Source organism: Furipterus horrens, unplaced genomic scaffold, assembly GCF_987537825.1.
Source record: "Furipterus horrens unplaced genomic scaffold, mFurHor1.1.pri manual_scaffold_2, whole genome shotgun sequence".
Classification (NCBI taxonomy): domain Eukaryota; kingdom Metazoa; phylum Chordata; class Mammalia; order Chiroptera; family Furipteridae; genus Furipterus; species Furipterus horrens.
In genome coordinates this window covers 152,398,722-152,419,035 of record NW_028327172.1, presented here as the reverse complement: position 1 = coordinate 152,419,035, position 20,314 = coordinate 152,398,722, and the positions used below count along the sequence as shown (strand labels likewise).

Genomic DNA, 20,314 nt, shown 5'->3' with positions numbered 1-20,314 from the left:
TTAACATTTAAAAACCTGCTATATGATAGACAGAAAAGTTCACATGTAAGCCTGATGAATTTTCAGATCGAGTACGCCCATGTAACCAGCACTCCAACAAGAAGCATATACGCCAGAACCCCAGAAGCACGCTTCCTGTCCACCCCCTCGAGATTTCTAACAGCCATAGGAGCATTACTTTTCTTGTTTTTATACAGTAAAGTGGAGCCATTCTACATATTCTCTTTGTGTCTGTCTTCTTCCGCGCAGCATGACGTTGATGGGATTCATACATATTACTGCACGTAGTAGTAGACTGTTCGTTCACACTGCATTATAGTACCCCATGGTGTGAATATAACAGAATTAACTTAACCAATCCCTTACTGGTGGGCATTTGGGTAATTTCCAGTTTTGAGCTTTTATGAATAGAGTATCCAAATATGTGTCATGTGCATTTCTGTTGGGTGTATATTAGGAGTGGAATCACTGGGACACAAGGTCTGTTGTTTGCTCAGCCTTAGTAAATAGATAGGGCCACTTAGTTTTCCAAAGTGGTTGAATTAATTGACACTCCCACCAGCAATGTGTGTGAGTTCCATTGCGCCACAATTTTTCAAGTTTACTCATTCTGGTGGGTTTTTAGTACATGTTTTGGAAAGTAGAATTATAGATTTAATCATCAAACAAAATGCTGGTGGGATAACCAAAGCACCAAGTTTTCTCCAAATAATCAAGACACTATCTAAAGTATTTGATAAAGTAAAACAATCTAAAATTTCAATATTGCTCTTAAAATATATTATTATTTGATAAATTAAATTATCCTGAGTTGGTGGTATGGCTGTATTTCCCAAGCATGCCTGATATTATGAATCACTTGGGATGCTTTCTGTAAATACAGATTTTTAGACAATCTGTCAGATTTCCTGAAGGAGAATCTGTTTGGAAAGGCCTTGAAATCTTTTCATAAGTACCCCCAAGAGATTCTTATCATCAGGCAAAACACTACTATTGGGGAAAGTTTTGACATTAACTGTTTAAAAAGTGAGTAAGAGTGGAAAATCAATCCTTTAGGAATTTTTTGGAGAGTCCCAACCCCAGAACCTTTCTGGATGCTATCAAGTTCTATAACTTTATAGGCAAATTTTTTTTTTAAAGATTTTATTTATTTATTTTTAGAGTGAGGGGAAGGGAAGAAACAGAGGGAGAGAAACATGAATGTGTGGTTGCCTCTCATACACCCCTAACCAGGGACCTGGCCTGCAAGCCAGGCATGTGCTCTGACTGGGAATCGAATCAGCGACCCTTTGGTTCACAGGCCAGCACTGAATTCACTGAGCCACACCAGTCAGGGCCAAATATTATTTTAATAGTTGGATAAATTGAGGCCAAAGTGTCTTGCTCCAGGTCGTTGAATAATACCAAAAATATCAGAGAGGGTTATGTTGGATAGACAGCATTACTGATATTTCCAATCTTCAAAAGGAATCAGTTCTTCCTACTAACTGGGCTACAAAAAAGAGGATCTATGTAAAATAGAGGTATCACCTAGCTTTACTGTTGCTGGGAGCACAAAATAAATTAAGACAAATAAAAGGGGTGAATACACAGTAAAAATTAACAAAGTTATTGTTTTCCTTTGTAATCTCACTTCCACCCTCTTTTGTCATTGCTCACCTGTATGCTTAACTAAAGGCATGTTTTGTAAAATCTTCTAATTACCAGTATATTGCAACTCGGTTTTTGTAAGAGAAGTGAATAATTAAAAAGAAAGGAAGAAGGAAAGAAACTGTTTAATTCCACATTTCCACATTTTCCTTAACTTTCATCTCTGTTGATGGAAACTGTCAGTCCTATAACTTATGGCTGAAAATGATTACAAACAATAATTTGGAAAAATGTAGTAACAAGGAATAACGAGGTAACAGGATACTATAATTTTAAAATAAAGTTGAACTCTTCCAGAACTAGAGACCATTGCTAATGGCTACATACAAATGACTTAAAAAAAAAAAAAAAAGTACTAAAACCACTTGAAAAAAGCCAACATTTCAATTTAGTCTTTTAGATGACTTTCTAACATCAACATATTAAGTAGTCAAATGGCATTTATTCTGAAGATCAAAATGCTTCCAGAATCACATTTTATTTGCAAGAATGTCTGTGAAAACCACTTTCATAAAAATAGATCTAATTCTATGTACTAAAAAGAAGGCTACGATATTTGGATTATACGGTTATGAAAGGCCCATTTAACACTATCTGCCAATTACTACGTATAAAAAGTAATTATGAAGATTTATATTATAAGAAGCCTCCTTCAGCTCTGTGTAGTTTGGTCCTTCTAATCTTAACGCTGGGGAAAAACTTTGGAAAACATTAGCACTTATTTTAGGAAATATTCGACTTCTATTTAGAAGAAAATTTGTAAATAATAATTTAATGTCATATGTGTATTAAAAGTCCCCATAAAAATTGAAAGTAAGATAGCTGTAATTAACAAATTTTCAGGCCAATAAATTGTATAAATCTAGGACAAATCTCTCAACTGTTATCTCATTTCTCCATGTCCTTCTATGTCAAATATGAATAATGTAAATACATATTTCACAGGGCTGCTATGAGTTTAGGTGGGGAATGCTTAGAAGACTGCTTAGTGCCATATGCACTATGTAGGCATGAGCAGTCGTTATTAGACCAGTCTTAGTAGCATTGACCAGGACAGAACTTACGGGGCACTGTCACACCATAGTGTTGTGTGTCACTCATCAGCAGCTTCCGTTTCAGTTCATTCAAACCTACACCTACTGGACCTGAAAAACAGAATAATATAAATTCATTACTAAACACAATACCATATAAGCGTTTCCATAACTAATAAATCCATCGGACACAGACATGCATTCAATTTTACTTGCATCCCAAGTAAAGAGATGATCTCTAGTTGAGTTGTACATAAGAAAAAGCTAGTTGTTTTGCTGATTTTTTAATTAAAAATTTTAATACCCGCCTTTCCATTAAAAAGATTAGAAATATTTATGTTTTAAATAAATATTCTCAAGAGTATCTGAGTACATTACCCAGTAACGGTATTCAGTAGACTAAAAAATATGTTCACCTAAAAAAAAAACGGAAATTTAAAAATCACTATCCACTGTCTGGATAGTGATGATTTCAATTTTAAATGTTCTTAGATTTAATTAAATAAAATATTCAAATCTTAATTTTATTTTAGATGCAAATCTAACAATGCATTTTAAATTTGTAAACCATTAGCCACATTTACATTTGTTAAAATCTTCTCCCACACAGTGTATTTTCAGATGCTCCTTAAACATATGAAGACTTGCACAGACCTTACATATCTAAATCAATCAATCAATCTATATATATACACACACACAAACACACACACACACACACACAAAACATCTGTAAGGAACAAGGCATATAGTAAATGCTGTGGAGAATCAAAGATGATAAGTGCACTCTGTTTTCAAAGAAGGAAACTAGGATGAGAGAGTAACACAAAATGATTAAAAGACCGGGGCCAAAAACAAAGAGCAGCTTCAAATCAGAGTCAAATAAAAAGTTAGAAGCACATAGCCCCAAATGGCCAACTTCTCACAGCTCTGCTGTGAGGGTCTATTTAATGACTGTCATGCATTGGGCAGAATACAAACTGCCGAGCCAGACTGCCCTGAGTTGGATTTCAACTGTCATTACTTCCTCTGTGGTGATGACACTGGATGTTATCACCTGAGTGTGTGCGCCACCCCCCAAATTCACAGGTTGCAATCCTAATGCCCAATGTGATGGTGCTAGAAGGAAGGGCCTTTCGAAGGTGATGAGGTCATGAGGGTGGAGCCCTCATGAATGGGATTAGTGCTCTTATAAAAGAGATCTCACAGAGCTCCTTCAGCCATGATGACACAATGAAACATTTGTGACCTGGAAGAGGGTAACCCACCATGCTAGCACCCCAACCTAAATGGAACTAAACAAAATGGGGACAAGAAATCTACTAGATGCACAATTCAAAACACTGGTAACAAAAATGCTCAATGGTCTCAGTGAGAACTTCAACAAAGAGATAGGAAACATAAAGCAGAGATAGAAAACATGAAAAAGAACTAGTTAGAATTAAGAATACAATAACAGATAAGATGTATACATTACAAGGAACTGGCAATAATGTAGATGAAGCAGAGGACTGAATGAGCAATTTGGGAGACTAGGTAGCAGAAAACACCCAATCATAACAGTAAAAAGAGAAAAGACTTCAAAAGAATGAGGATAGTTTAAGAGGTCTCCGAAAGAACTTCAAGCATACCAGCATTTGCATCATGGGGGTGCAGAAGGAGAAGAGAGAGAGCAAGAAATTGAAAATGTGTTTGAAAAAATAATGACAGAAATTTTCTATAACTTGGTGAAGGAAACAGACATGTAAGTCCTGGAAGCACAGAGAGTTCCAAACAAGATGAACCCAAAGAGTCCCATACCATTAAAATGGCAAAGGTTAAAAACAAACAGAATCTTAAAAGTAGCAAAAGAAAAGCAGTTAATTACCTACAAGGGAGTTCCCATAAGACTGTCAGCTGCTTGCTCAACAGAAACTTTGCACACCAGAAGGGACTGGCACAAAATATTCCAAGTAATGAAAAACAAGGACCTACAACCAAGACTACTGTTACCCAGCAAAGCTATCATTTAGAATTGAAGTACAAGTAAAGAGCTTCCCAGACAAGAAAAAGCTATAAGAGTTCATTATCACCAACCAGTATTACAAGAAATGTTAAAAGGACTTCTTTAAGAAGATAGAGATAAAAATATAATAAAATGGCAGTAACTACATATCTATCAAAAATTACTTTAAATGTATATGGACTATATGCTCCAATCAAAAAACACTGGGTGGTGGAATGGGTCATAAAATAAGACTATATATGCTGCCTACAAGAGATTCACTTTAGACTGATAGACACAAATGGACTGAAAGTAAAGGGATGGAAGATATTTCATAAAAATGGAAACAAACAAAAAAAGCTGCGGTATCAATACTTGTAACACTAATTCAAAAAGACATGTACATCCATATGTTTACTGCAGCATTGTTTACAATAGCCTAGATGGGAAAGCAACATAAGTGTCCATCAGTAGATGACTCGATAGTGATAAAGTGGTGCATGTATACAACGGAATATGACTCAGCCATAAAAAGTGAGGTCTTGCCATTGGCAATACATGGATGGACCTAGAAGGTATTATGCTAATAAAAGAAATCAGACAGAAAAGACAAATACTACCTGATTTCACTTACATGTGGAATCTAAAAAAAATAAAATAAAATAACAAACAGAACAGAAATAAACTTATAGAGTCCATTGTGATGATTGCCAGATGGGAGAGGGGTTAAAAGGGGAAGGGATTAAGAAGTACAAATTGGCAGCTATCAAAATAGTCACGGGGACGTGCAGTACAGCACAAAGAGTTGGTAATATTGTAATAGTATGTATGGTGTCAGACGGGTACTAGATTCAACAGGATGATCACTCTGTAAGTTTTATCAATGTTAGTCACCATGTTGTACAACTGAAACTAATAAAATATTTTATGTCAAGTATAATAGAAAAATAAAAAATTATTTTTAAAAAGGAAATACAGGAAAGTGAAAGCCAGAAGATACAGGTAAATATTGGAATTAGGAATAAGTGAAGAAAATCATAATTTTGCAAATGGCCTGCACTTTACACCGAAGTTTGGTGCAACAATAATTCCTCACCAGGGAATGGGACAGTATTTCAATGCTTTGCAACCCCGCCATATGCTGAGTCACTGACTTAGACCCAGGTCTAGTACAATAGTAGGGGTGTGTGATGCAGGTTAGATTTCTGTTCTGTAGAAATGTCATGTCTACATCCCTGGCCCCCTCAGCCATTTTGACTAAAAAAGAAAAAGAAAAAAAAAATCCTCACAAATGCCGTTATTGATTCCCAGACAGCAGGGCTGCCTCTGTCCAGAACCACTGCTCTAAGACTTCCGCACCTGGATCTTGTCATTCTCTGCACCTCACTCCTTCCACCATTTTGAGGTCACCTCAACACCCATGTGAAGAGCCTTTGAAAAACCAGCCTCTTACATCCCTGATCCCTGATCTCTCATGGGTTTTCTCTAGTTCACTCTGACCACTTACTGAGCAAACCTTGAATCTTGCCATCACTAGGAGATATCTTATTGAATTCAAGTTTCCCAATAGGACTTCGATTTCTGATCCTTTTAGATCTCTCACTTATTCCTGCCATATCTATTATCACAGGAACTGTGTGCTTTCATTTTATTCCTTTTTATCTGTCAGCCTTCCGTGTCTTCACTTCCATGGATCATCATGTTTGCTACTCTTTTTTGCTAATACCCTCATACCTCTTAGGCATTGACCTTTTATCACACTTGCCAAGGAAACCTCCAGTCTAAGGTCAATCCAATGGCCTTTCTCCACAGCTATACCTGGATTATCGAGTGCAGAAACCCATTCAAGCCTGGGGCCGTCATGCCATTCATTCAGGCTCACCACATATAAACTAAGACCTTCATGCTTTCCAGCAATTACTTTGTTTTCCTTATCAATTGTATTTCCTACATCACATATTGGCAATTTTAAATCAACCCTCCATTCTCTTCTCTAATCATATCTAGGGGCCTCCTTGTTACTTCTCTCTTACATCCTATGATCAAACAATTGCCAAAGGCTGTCCACTTCACCTCCTAAATACCCTTCAGATCTATGATTCTGCATCGTCACTGCTACCACACTGGTCCAAGATGGGAGCCCGTTTGTCTGCTCTCCTGGAACAGCCTCCTGAGGGCCGCACCCATCTTGGAGGCCAAGGTACTCCATCATCACCCAACATCCAGAGAGGTTTTTTTCAAGGAGCTCTTCTGATCTTGTCCCTCCCTGTTAACATTCTTGGAAATGTAGTTTCCAGTGACTCTTCCAAAAAAAGGTGAAAAGCTTTACGTGGTTTATAAGGCTCTCCATGATCTGATGCTAGCCTTGTTCTCCCACCTGAAGCTTATGCTCTGGCAGCTCTCCCTGTCCCGTGAAGCCCCAGGTAATTCTGGCGCATCCTTCCAAGCTGCTCAAATAGCTGTTCCTCAAGAAAAGTCTCTCCTTACCCTGTTGTTCATGCTTCTCACTTGTATATTATCAGAGCATTCTGTACATCTCCCTCACAATACTTAAAAATCCTCTTTCAACAACTGGATAATAACTGCTTAATGGCCTGTCTCTCCCTCAAGACAGAGGTAGTGTGAGGGCAGGAATCCCTTTATGTCATTTGTGCTCTCCATAAAGTAAGCCCTCGAATATCTGCTTAATAAATGAAATTTCAAGTGTTGCCATCACCACCTGAGAGAACAGAGAAACCAACAAGTGCAATGTCTTCTAAGTCCTTTCTATAGACCTAGGCCCATCTAGACCATCCTTACCCTTCTCTCTAGTCACACACTCTTAAGCCTTCTCTTAGAGAGCTTTCTTGAATATTTACCTCTCGTTTCTAGCTCCTTTCCTTGGGCACTTAAAATTAATAAATTTCTCCTACCTTAAAACAATAAGAACAATAACAACAATAACAACCCCCACCACCACCAAAGTTCCTTAACATTATGCTCTCCTCCAGCTACTGTTCACTGCTGCCTCCACCATCCTGGCTCAAGCTTCTGTCGCTTCTCATCAGCATCTCTCATTCTTCCCCTACTGTGTGCAGAATCAAATATAAATTCTTTGACAGGTTTCTACAGATTGTATGTTTTGAGCTACATTTATATTTCTATTCTTCACTCTTGCCACACCTCCCTTTACATTGCACACTCCACCTACACAAGATCTCCGTGGCTTCCTGAAACATGGCAGGGTCTCGTGTTGTTCAGTCCTCGCCACATGCTCCTTGCTTTTGCAAGAGCACTCTGTCCTCCCTTCACGTGATAATTTTTGCTTAAGATTCAGGTTAGACACCTGAGGGAATCATCCTTGCAGGTTTAAATTTGGGTTAGGTCCCAAGTTTATGTGTTCCCTGTCCATCCACTTCAAAGTTATCCTTTAACAGAAGGGAGCTCTGTGAAATGTCATCTTCTTGTTCGCCAGTCATTTCCCTAGCCGGTGAACTGCAGGTACTCGTTAGTCTGTTTTGTTTATTTAAATTATATTTAGTAATTACACTGCTATACAGGTAAAACTATTTGTTGAATGAACCAAAGGAGTGGGTGTTAAAGGTGAAATCTGCCTGCCTTGAAGGCTGGATCCGATGGTTACATGCTCAAGGTTACTAAGAAAAGTTGGCTCTCTTGATCTTAAAATAAAAGGAGACAGAGGGGGTGGTGATGAATCCAGCACTGACCCAGTGAGTTAAAGGGAAGGAAATCTATCTACCTAAACTCAGACAAAAACTGCAATGTAACAGAGAGGCCAGGACTAGGGTGCCCTTGTGATTATAGTCACATCAAGGTCAAACTTGAGACTGAGCAGAGACAAGATCACCAAAGGAGAGGAGGAAAGTGGTATTTAGTGACTGTCTACAAAATGACAGACACCATCTAAGGCTTATATTTTATATATTCTGAAGGTACAAAAAATATATAAAGTGCTAAAACTTACTCTTTAAAATGAATAGAAAACAAACAGGAAAAACAAGGGGTATTACAATGGAGCCGCGTTCTCCGTACAGATCGTCGTCGGCAGCCGTCCTTCTCGAGAGACGATGGTGTAGCTTCTTAAGAGTCTATCTGCACCGCCGAGAATGGTTGTGCAGTCCGACTCGGGAGTGACACGGTATCTGTCTCCTCCCGTGTTGAATCGACATCTTGCGATGACGCTGGAGTGTCCTCTCCAGTGAAGCTGAAGCTACAGAGCCTGGGCAGGGTGATATGGAGGGTCTGCTGTTGCCCATGCAGCAGACCCCCCCCTCTCTTCGCAGCTGAAGGGTCCAAGGGAAAGACGGAGTCAATACAGCTTGGCTTCAGGTGCGCCGCAGGAGTTGCCGGTGTCGACTACAACGTCAAACCGCCTTAGGGACTCCGGCTCCGGATTTTCTGTCGGGGTTTACTCCCTTAGCCTTTCCCCTGAAGAGGTATGCCGCAAGGCAGCGGAGGTTTTTTGGAATCAGAGTTTTCCTTTTCTGTCCGTACAGATAACACAAACCTAATTATATATGCTCAAAGAAAAAGACAGAGGCAAACCAAACACCAAAATTTAAATAGTGGGCCCTTGCCTGCCATCCCCACCCCACCCCACCCTTGTGTCATATACACGCATGTGCACACACACACACTCAAGGCACCCAGGACTAAAAAGGGTGATGTGAATTTACTGCTTTCTTCATTAGGTCTCAGCTCTGGAGTGCTTCTCAGAGTATGAGATACTCTGCTGAGTATCTCACAGTATTTCTTTTACTACCCACACCAAAAAATCCCAATGATTTATTTTAACTCTGGAGGAAAAACTAAGTATGTTTGAATTAGTGGGGAAAAGTATGCTGTCCCTAATGCGGTGTCTTTAACTTTTGGCCACAGTCAACTTTAGCCCTTATGTAATCTAACTTTGCAGCTTGCTCGCTTCACTGCACACTCTTGGAATATGCCAAGAATGTTCAGTGGCAAATAATTTTATTGTTGTTGTTGTTATTATTATCCTCACTCCAGGATATGTTTATTGATTTAGAGAGAAAGGAAGGGGGGAGGGGAAGGGGAGGGGAAAGGGAAGGGTGGAGAGACAGAGGCAGAGAGAGAGAGAGAGAGAGAGAGAGAGAGAGAGAGACATGGATGTGAGAGAAAAACATTGATCAGCTCCTTGACTGGAGAAGTATGTGCCCTGACCAGTAATCAAACCCACAACCTTTTGGTGTAAGGGATGACGTTCTAACCAACTGAGCCACCTAGGCAAGCAGAAATGATTTTATTTGAAAATTGTTCCCTAGATTAGACTTGAGGTCATCATCTTCAAAGGTGGGAGTATTGTCACAAAAGGTTATAGCAGTGATACAATTTCAATTATTTTTACTACAAAATTGCCTGGAGGGCCTACAAACAGCATTTTTTCTGACTGGTCCCTGGCTCAATCCTGCCATTTAAACTGGAGAAGTTCTAGAGTTTCTCCTTTTTCAATCTTGACAGTAAGGCCACAGCTTAGATCCACATTATTGTCCTGTCTCCAACTATGGTTAGGCATAAGTTCACATTTTCAGTTGGCTGATTTGTATTTAGAATACAAAATCTGTTTATACTGTAGTCAATTTAGGATGCAACCTGAGCTAGGTTCATTCATATGCCTCTGCAACGGGACAGATTCATTTCCCCTTCAATATATCAATTTTTACCACAACTGGTGAAATACATTTATACATATGTATATAAGCAGGTTACCCTATAGTTTTCAATTGTGCTTGCTAAAGATAAAGAGAAGCAGAGATGACTAGCACTGATTTAAATCACAGACAGTGGGCTGTGGAACAATGATGATGATGATGACACAGTGTGGTCATGAGTCATGTGGTTACATGGCAGGCATGTCACACGATTACATACACCATTACTAATCCTTAAAACATCCCTGCAAAAGAGGTATTATCTTCACTTTACAAACGAGAAAACTAAGACAATCAAAGGTTAAGTAATTTTTCTAAGGTCACACATCTGGAGTGCAATTTAACTGGTATTCAAAGCCTGTCTGTCTGACTCGAAAGTTTACATTTTTTCCATTCTACCTATTATCTTATCAAAAGAATGCCAGTAAAACAGGAACTCAGGTAGCCAGTTGCTCCGTTGTCTGTTTATGGCTAAACTGTAACTTCGTGGAGTTTTTCACCCTGTTCCAAGCTGTCCCACACTTTAGGTAGTGATGACTATCTGTGCTTGAGGAATAGGAAAAGTTTCTGGCTACAAAATGCGGCAGAAGTCCAATTTGGGGATCTCAGAACTCATTCTGTGCAGAACCTAAGAGAAGTCTAAACCCAACTTCATGAAGCTGATGTGCATACCAGGCCTGAGCGACACACATTGGGCACATCTATCAGAATTCTTGATTCAGGACTAAGGAAATGCGAATACAATCATGATTTACTTGCAATGATGTAAGTAAAAGCCAAAAAAGCATTAAAAAAATTATTTTGGAGGTCATTAATTTGGAAATCAGGCAGTGAACTGAAGTTGATGTGCTTACTAGCTTTGAAAATAAAAGAATGTTTCTATTCAAACCAGACATGTTAAGTATTTCTGTTCATTTAAAAAAAAAATTTTATGAATTTACAAAATCACTTTATGTGCAAATTCTGGGAGGAATAAAGCTATGTGTATCAATCCCCATTTGCAGAAGTTCTTGCAAAAAATGTGTCAGTTGGGTAATTAAAATTGTTAGAAAGGCATATTGTTTTAATTATTTTAAAAAGTATTTTCAACTGATTCTAGAGAGGGAGAAGGGAGAGAGGGAGGGAGGTGGAAAGGAGGGAGAGAGGAGAGGAAGGAGGGTGGGGAGGAGAGGGGAGAAGGAAGAGAGGGGGAGAAAGAAAAAGAGAGAAAGAGACAGATAGCCAGGGAGGCAAACATCAATTTGTTGTTCCACTTATTTATGCATTCATTGGTTACTACCAGGGAGGGAACTCACAACCTTGGCATATAGGGATGATGCTACCTGGCCAGAGCTATCTTTAATTACTTTTGTGTATTTAATTAGTACCTCCTTCCTGAAAGTAGGAAACTGTGTTGTATTGTATGTGATTTTATGTAAAGATTCATTTATTTCAGCCAAAGAAATATAGTCCATTTAGGGTGTCAATAAAATGATGCTTGTAAAGTTTCTACTTAAAAGTTTAAGAAAATATTTAAGAAAATATTTGCATTAACTAACTGCAAAAAATGCCTTCATTTTTATCTGAAGAAGAAAAAACATAAAAATCCATATATAAATCCATAGCCTTCATTTATATAGGAGCATTTAGTCATATACTGCTTTAAAATATCAATATCAGTATGACATTTTTAAATTTAAAAAGTTTATAGCCATACTCTATAGTATTGTACTTCGGTGCTTTAGCCATTCACTTAGTTGTGTAAGTGCACACCCTAAGTGAATAATTATGTACTAGAACAATAATATATTACTATTATGAAAGTAATTTTAATGAAATCAATGAACTGTGGTATATATATTTTTAAATGACACTCATGTAATCTACAAAGAATGAGCATAAAGTAATTTTTATTTGTAAATGCCCTGCATGGAACTTAAATGTAGATTTTCTTAAGGTTTATGAGCATCAAGTTGAATTTAATACTGTAAATACAGATGGATGGTACCTTACACAGGAACAAGGCAATTATCATGCTGAAGATTATAGTGCTAATAATATGTTAGGAAAGAAAATTCTGAGAGATATACAGACAAATAGGCCAAATCAGTTGTAACTCACTAGATATCCATGTTTACAGTCATAATGGATTAATAAAATCCATTCTTATTTGGGTTTTGTCCAACATTAAATTATATATTAGGCCCAGGTTGGGTGGCTCAGCTGGTTAGAGGACAGTCCCACACACCAAAAGGTTGCAGGTTCGATCTCCAGTCGGGCCATGTACGGAAGGCAATCGATCAATGTTTCTCTCTGTCTCTTGTCTTATTCTCTCTCTTCCCCCTTCCTCCCTTTCTAAAATCAGTAAGTAAATCCTTGAGTGAGGATTTTAAAAATTATACATTAGAAAGAAATCTGTTGTTCTGACCAAGAAGTATTACTGTTGCTATTGCTCTTTGTCCATCTTGGCACAAACATAAAAATGGCTTATTACGTGGACGGCTACTGACGTGCGTGCAGCTCTACCGTGTGTTCGCCTCCAGTGTACCTGTGGTGCTAACACAGAAAGTCTTCCACATTTTCCCCCAGACATTTTTATGGATTTGGCCAGACTTGTTACTCTTACCATCCAGAGAAAAATATCAGAATTACTGGAGTCTGCAATAAATATCATAACTGCTTTTGTTACCTGAAAAACACACTTACTCATTTGATTTACTGCAAGAGATCCGACACGTGTTGTAAAATTCTCCTTATCATATTGCAGCACTACTATTTTTGTTGCTCTAGCCATAAAATAAAAACAACCGTGCTATTATATCTGACTCACAATCTTATAATGATCACATTTGTGGGTGGCTGGATTTTGGGTTGGAGAGTGACAAATCTGTTTATAAAACTAAATTTAAAGTTCCCTTGGAACCAACTCTATAGAAAATGTGGCAACTTAGCAAAAAGCCCTGATAGAGGTTCAGATTATCTTTCCTCTGTTGAAAAGAAAACTGCTATTGGTGAAGAGTCACTTAAATGCTAATGTCAAAAAAGAAGAAGGAAGAAAAGAAAATGGGAGTGGGGAGCTTTCTTAAAGAACATCATTTTTCCAAAGCAGCTATTTATACCAGATTTATATAAACTATCTCAGGGCTATGACAAAAGTGTGATAAAATTAAAAGATCAAAATAAAACCACCCCACTTTCCCTTAGCTAAGTAGAAGAGGGCATGGATAACTTCCTTACTTCAGAGTCTGTTAAACAATGCAACCTTTTCAATGAGGTACCATGATCTTCAGATTCAAAATCACAAACTCCTGATTCCTCTGAATCTTCTTGGCTTTAACTTGCTTCTACAGCATTTATCACAAACATCCATACAGTTGACTTTATTATTTATTACTGACTTTATGATTTGGGGGGGAGGTGTCTCTCTTCTCCCATTAGAACGCAAACACCACAAGGACAAGAATGTCTGTGTTGTTCACTAACAAACCCACCTGCTGAGGACAGTGCCTGCCACAGTTGGCACTCCATAAAAATCAGCCCAATGAACATAATCGTAATTGATGCCCAGAAATTAAGCTGGAGTATAAACATTTAAGATGAACCAATGGCATAAAAAGCCAGCTGTGATTCTAATAAAGATCATATGTGCCTCTTATATACAAGGATTATAATTTTAAATTCATCACACACTCATAAATCCAGTGATGACTCTGCCGTTTCAGGCGTCTATACAAAACCCTCGGGAGCAGAATAATTCCTACAAGCCTTCAACCAAAGTTCATTAAAAGCTATGGGAACTCTAATAAACATATTAACATCTACGTTTAGTTTTTAGTTCTTTTCTCTCTGCTTTACGTGGGAGATCTTTTTGTTCTGCCATAGTTTTATGGAAAAAATGATTGACAGTCTTATGAATGTCTATTCAAACCACCTCACAAAGCAGTCTTTTCACAGCATATAAGATTCAGCACAAAGGAGGACAGAACAGTACTTAGTGCTCAAGCTAGAAACATGAAATATATAGAAAGGTTTATATTAGTTCCCTCTCATGTCTTGTAACCAGATAAAACAAGTCACAAATTATTGGAATAGCATAAGATGAATGTTTGCTCTCCTATTGGCTTAAGCTACAAAATGCCTTTTAGTTTTTTAACACTAAAGCTTTCTCCCCGCTCCCTCCCCTACAAACACACATGTTATTGGCTTTATTACTTCACTTTTTAAAAGTCAGGTTTCACCAAAAATAAAACTTCTGTAGAAAAATGTACCAAATGCCTGACATTTGGTTTTAAGATACTTTTTGGAATATACTTTTAAATGCAGAACGGACTGTAACACAAACTGTCACTGAGATGTTTTAGCAGCTGAAATGTGGCTTTAAAAATGAAATACTTGTGATCAAGCTCAAAGTCCTCCACAGTCATATTTTTTCCATGTTAACAAAATGGTCAATTTTAATTTCTTGAACATTAAGTCCAGGAATAAAAACCATGCAATATTGTGGTAAGAATATAAAGAAAACAAAAATATTTATCTAATAGTTTTAAGGCAAACATTATTCCCAATGGCTTTGAAAACACTAAGAGAAACAAATTAGGCTTGAAGAGGACCACGGTGCTTATACTACTCATTCCATATTCCTACACCTGTTGTAGGAGCCAAAGAACGATTTCCCAAATATTTGATTTTTACAATAATGAAACTAAATAGTTAATTCAAGAACAATCCAGAATTTCCAAAATTCAAGTGCACTGCTTGATTCCCTCTTTTAGACAATAAATTGCTAAATAATCTAATTTAACTTATAAGTGTTTTGAATAGCGAGGTTCGAAATCAGCAGAATTGTATCCATATCTGAATATTTCATGTTCACCGTGTCTTTTGTTATTACAAAATAGCTACTTCTTATTAAAACCTAACTGAGGTGTCAGAAATTGGCCTAAGTCTCTGCAAATGGTATTCTATTTAACCCTCAAACAAACCTAGAAAGGAGATGCTCTTAGTGTCCTCATTTTTCATATGAAGTCAGAGATGACCTGAGAAAATCTGACATGTCAGGTGTCACACAGCTACCGCGTAAGAGGCCAGGTTGGAATGCAGCCTGTCTTGCCCCAGAGGTCCATTTCTTAAGTCTCTACCACCCCGCCTCATAGGATATACTGCACAGGGACTCTCCAGAAAATAAACTCAAAACTTCTAATACTACAAATAGGCCACACAGACAAGCCAAAAGGTTTTCTGAGCAATGACCACACCAAAGAAAGCAAAAAACAGGAAACACTGTTGAAGGACATTGTCCCTTTTACTATGGGAGATCAGGCTCCAGAAAAGGCCACAGCAGTGGTAAGGGTGGAATTAAAACATTAAAAGTTACATTATACCAGCAATTGCTTTAAAATAGGGAAATAAAAGTGTTGGGGGCTAAAATTTTCCAATAGTTGTTTTTCTTACAAGAACTTTAGAATAAAAGCTGACATTATAAATCAGTTGTTCAAACAGACAAACCAAACATTATCACACAAATGTTCAACAGCAAACTAAGACAAAACCAAAGGCTTAAAAACAATCATTTAGACATGATAACAAAGTACAGAACAAGTGTGACATGAAAAGTGTGATAAAAAAATAAATCACAGTCAGCTAACCACCACCAACAAAAGAAGGCAATGGCAACTGAACCCATTTCAACAGAGCAACACAGCTTCCCCCGTGTAAGGCCTGGCACCTCACTGTACTTGCATTATAACGGACAGCAGTAGCTGAATGGCAAAAGGCACTCCCAAATGAACCTGGGTATCCGGGAGTTTGTGAGGGATCAGAAACTATGCTAGCAAGGAAATCTAAGAAGCGGGTGGCCACGGGAAAGGGAGGGAGCCTCCTTGAGCACTGGCACTACGCTATCTAGGCCATCAAAATCTTCCTAAGAGACAGCCTCTGAAATCTGAAGACAAAGGGCTAGAAGGATTACCCCAGGTGGGTCAGGCAGCCTAACATGTGAATAGACTAGAGAGGGATAAAGATAACGAAAATTAGCCTGGGATACTTTAGGAATGGTAGGTAGTTTTAAGGAGGGAAAGTAAAACAGTAATGACGTGTGTATTACAATGAGGGGCCACACCTGGATGGTGTGCAGTAAAGACAAAGCAGAGCCAATAGGCCTGTTGACCCGACAAAGGGAGGCCCTAAGTGGAAATACTCGGCCCAGGGCCTTGAAGGAGTGCGGGGTCTTTTAGCTTGAAAACTTCAAGCATATTGGGAAAGACTCATAAGAACTGGGAAAAGGGGCCCCATATGTATCTCTGAAGAGAAATTCTTACTACCTCGCTTGTTTCATCAGTGCTACATACAAAAGATAACACTTACCAACCAAGACAACAAGTCTGTATTTCTCATTCATTTGTCGCTGATACGGGGTCACTTCCTCATATGTGGGTACATCAGCTGTATCATATTGATCACTCTTCTTGCATTCATACATGGATTTGTTTGTTTTCTTATCTTTTCTACTAAGACGAAAACTTCTTCTAAAACCAGCTGTAAATACAAAAAGAAAATTACTTTTAGTAATAACTAAAAAAACAAAACCCCCAAATAACAAAAGTAAAAACCCTCAGAGTTGGGTCCGATTTTATTCACCATAATTCCACAAGTGCACTTATGGAACAAAAACAGATACTATACAATTTCATTAGTACACTTTATAAGAGAATCATCTAATGTTTAAGTATATGTTATAATGATAGAAATTTTATTTGGTTCTAAATCAGAGTTTTCTTCAAAAACCAATGAGTAAAATAACTATGTTATAAAGCAAAATAAGGGAGTCAGAAATCATAAAGATAATTTATCACGGAGTGATTAATCAACACATTTCATAAGGAAAAGTTAAAAGCATTTTAAAAACATTTTAAATATAAATGATGAATTCTCTCATTCATAAACACTGGAATATTTCATGTCATAATCTAAGCTTAGCCTAAACAACATACCTGGGGCACAGACAGCATCTACTGTTAAATAAAAATAAAACTAAATTAGGGGAAGCATAGTGTCAAAGGGGCCTATGGAGGTATCAGGCAGATAGAACCAGCCTGTTCCTAAAAGCAAGTTATTTAACTTATATGAGACTCCAGTGGGATGGGATAATTGGCTGAGCCTCAGGTCTCTCCTATGGAAATTCTGTATTTTTGCTATTTGAAACCTACTAAAATTTGGAAATAAGTTTCACAGTTTTGATCATGTACTCCTCAATAGGTCATAAGATATTTTACTAAGATAACTTTTTAAGTATTTAAATAAATTTCATGTCTGCTTAAAGGTCCCTCTCCAGTTCACTGTTATCACTTAACACCTGGGCTTAAAAAAAGCTGAGCCAGAGTTCCTTTTCTCAGTCAACTCCTACTTCATTCTGTTGCTGAAATGATCTGGCTTTATTTTTGAAGTTTTCTATGTATCAAATTTAATCAGTATTCATTTTTAAAGAAAATATAGTTTTACATATTTAAAAATGTATTTCATTTTGACTTACAGAGCTGATACAGAATATATAAAATGTTTTAATAAGCAGGCTCTTTTCTCTGTCTTAAAAGTCTGGATTTTGAGAGATTATTACTATTGGATTTAAGAAGTTAATGGGATTCAAAATAAAGGCAATATTAAAAACAGTTATCAATGACTATGGAGTTTTATCACTCATAGATTCAGTTTAATAAAAATCAATCAACATATTAAGAACAGAATAAAAAAGATAATCTGATAATATATTCCTGTGGGCCACCAAGAGTCATTCTGATTTTGAGGAAATACTCAGATTTGAGAGAAAATACTTACAAAGCATTTGAAACAAGGAAGGTTAGTGCTCTAAAACTCTCTTATCAAAGATAAAGAGGAAAAAGTAAAGGCAGTAAGTGATGAAACACGTTGGTATTTTATGAGAGATGAGATTGGAGGGAAGAGAAAGGGGAAATGTGCCCTCCTGGTCCTAGGATAAAGAAAGAGAGGTGGATTCTAACATCCCACATGCAGCCACAATTCAAACTTCTGTGTGAAGGGTCAGAGGACACGTTGCATATTATTTGTTTCTCTGTTTTCTAGGATATTGGGAAAGACCCATAAGGACCCAGAAAAGCGGTCCCTTAGATAGATAGATAGATGGATGGGTAATCTCAGAATCACTGAAACATCAACACCAGAAGTAGCTGAGATGCTTACAACTCATACTTTAGCAGAGTGGTTCCCAGACAATGGTGTGCCTGCCTAATTCACAGACATTACTTATCCCAACCCAATTCCACCCTAACTCTGTCACCTGTGACTGCTGGCCAAGACTGGAATCCAGTATAATAAGATGGCTTCTGATTTAGCACAAAAGTGACATATTAGCTATTCTAACATTTTCTATGCTGGTACTTCATTGTGTTCTAATTTCAGGTTTCCACGGTTCTTGTCTCCAGGAAGGCAATTATAGGATAAGCAAGTAGAACTAGAAATGCCTTCATAATTATTCTGTGTATGTGGGGAGGGTTTTCCTCACATCACTATAAACTTTTGGCACAGGAATAGTTCTAACTAGGACATAAATGCCTAATCCGAAGCAAATTAACTCCAAAGGTGAAAACCTGGAAAATTTCTGATCCACAAATCACAGCTAAATCCTAAATGTCAGAGAAAGTGTTAACCTGATTGGGTCTTTACAATTAACTGAAGTTTTTGCTTTCATCATAAACAATAACAAGATAGTGGAGGAAAGAAAGAAGTAATCAGATTTCTAATGTGAGGGTCTACGGACATCAAAGATGGCGACCGTGGTCTACAGGTTGGTCTGGTGATGTCTGCTTGGCGCAGCACAGGTGCTTGGTAAAAGTTTACTAAATTGAATTTTAAAAGGCAACAACAAAAACCATACTATCCCCCAGAACACAACAAGGACACCAGTCTGTTAAACCAAGCACGCCGTTGACCGGAGACAGCCAACTGACCTGGAGTCTGCACGATCCTCCCCCATGTGGGAAGGCCACCCTCCCCTCCACACCCCTACTCTTATTAGGGTTTTCTGGACCCAAGGGTAGGTAGGATGACGACCATGTCCAGCTTGAAGCAGCTAGAGGAGCTTGAGACCTTCGCCCATTGTCCTTTACAAGATTACAAAGGGTCCTAATATTTGAGAGGGGGGGGATAATTTTTACAAACCAGGGGTATGGACTTGGGGGGGATTGCTGGGGGAGGGGGGTGCTGGGTGGAGGGGAACAAGGGGGAGAAAATTGGAACTGTTGTAACAATATAATCAATAAAAAACATTAAAAAAAAAACCATACTATCATTCATGTTTCATTTTCTTATGTAAATTTTAACAAAGAAAGGGCATATTTGGTATTTTCACAAGAGAAAATTCTAAGAGGCAGACAAAAGGATGGAACACTGCCTACACCAAATCTTAGCATTCGGAGGAACTCAGGAGACCATGTGGGCCGGCTCCGTTCCCGCTCCCTGGCCAGCACACACATTACTGTCATTGTACTGACACGCACACCCACTGTGACAGGGCCTGACCCCATTCACATCCATTTTCTAGGTGGTAACTCCCAAGCAGGTGAAATTCCCACAAGTTAAAAGCTTTGGTGCCTGGACCTAATACACTCATGTACAAAACAAAGGGAAAGGGGAGTCAGATTACCACATTGATTCTATCACAGCAGCAGCAGCATTAGGTGTTAAAAAGCAAAGATGGGAGGTAAACAGATCTGAGCTCTGCCCTGCTAACTTACCAGCTGTGTGACTTGCCAACTTTTAAAAAAGTCTTGGCTCATTTCTCAACTTAAAATAATAGTACCTACACCTCATAGCACTGTTAAGAATGATACAATTCCCGTAAGCCACTTGGCCCAGTACCTGGCATGTGGTAATTACTATATATGGTAGCCATAAATTAGTACTTGATTATGTCTCCAACTTATTTACAGTACCTTGAAGGCAGGAACATGTTATACCTCCCTGTGTTC

The 20,314-nt window shown here is 38.0% G+C and overlaps 1 protein-coding gene across 3 annotated transcripts in view; it reads right to left on the bottom strand.

The window, feature by feature from the left end:
* The window catches only part of MPP7 (MAGUK p55 scaffold protein 7), a 293,758-nt gene that overhangs the window by 31,172 nt on the left and 242,272 nt on the right, over window positions 1-20,314 (bottom strand). For all 3 annotated transcript variants that reach the window (XM_090266643.1, XM_090266642.1, XM_090266641.1), the window contains 2 exons: window positions 16,680-16,850; window positions 2,715-2,795 (listed from right to left, as the gene is read on the bottom strand). In XM_090266643.1, the coding sequence (XP_090122769.1) occupies window positions 2,715-2,795; window positions 16,680-16,850 (252 nt within the window). The remainder of the gene's footprint in view (window positions 1-2,714; window positions 2,796-16,679; window positions 16,851-20,314) is intronic.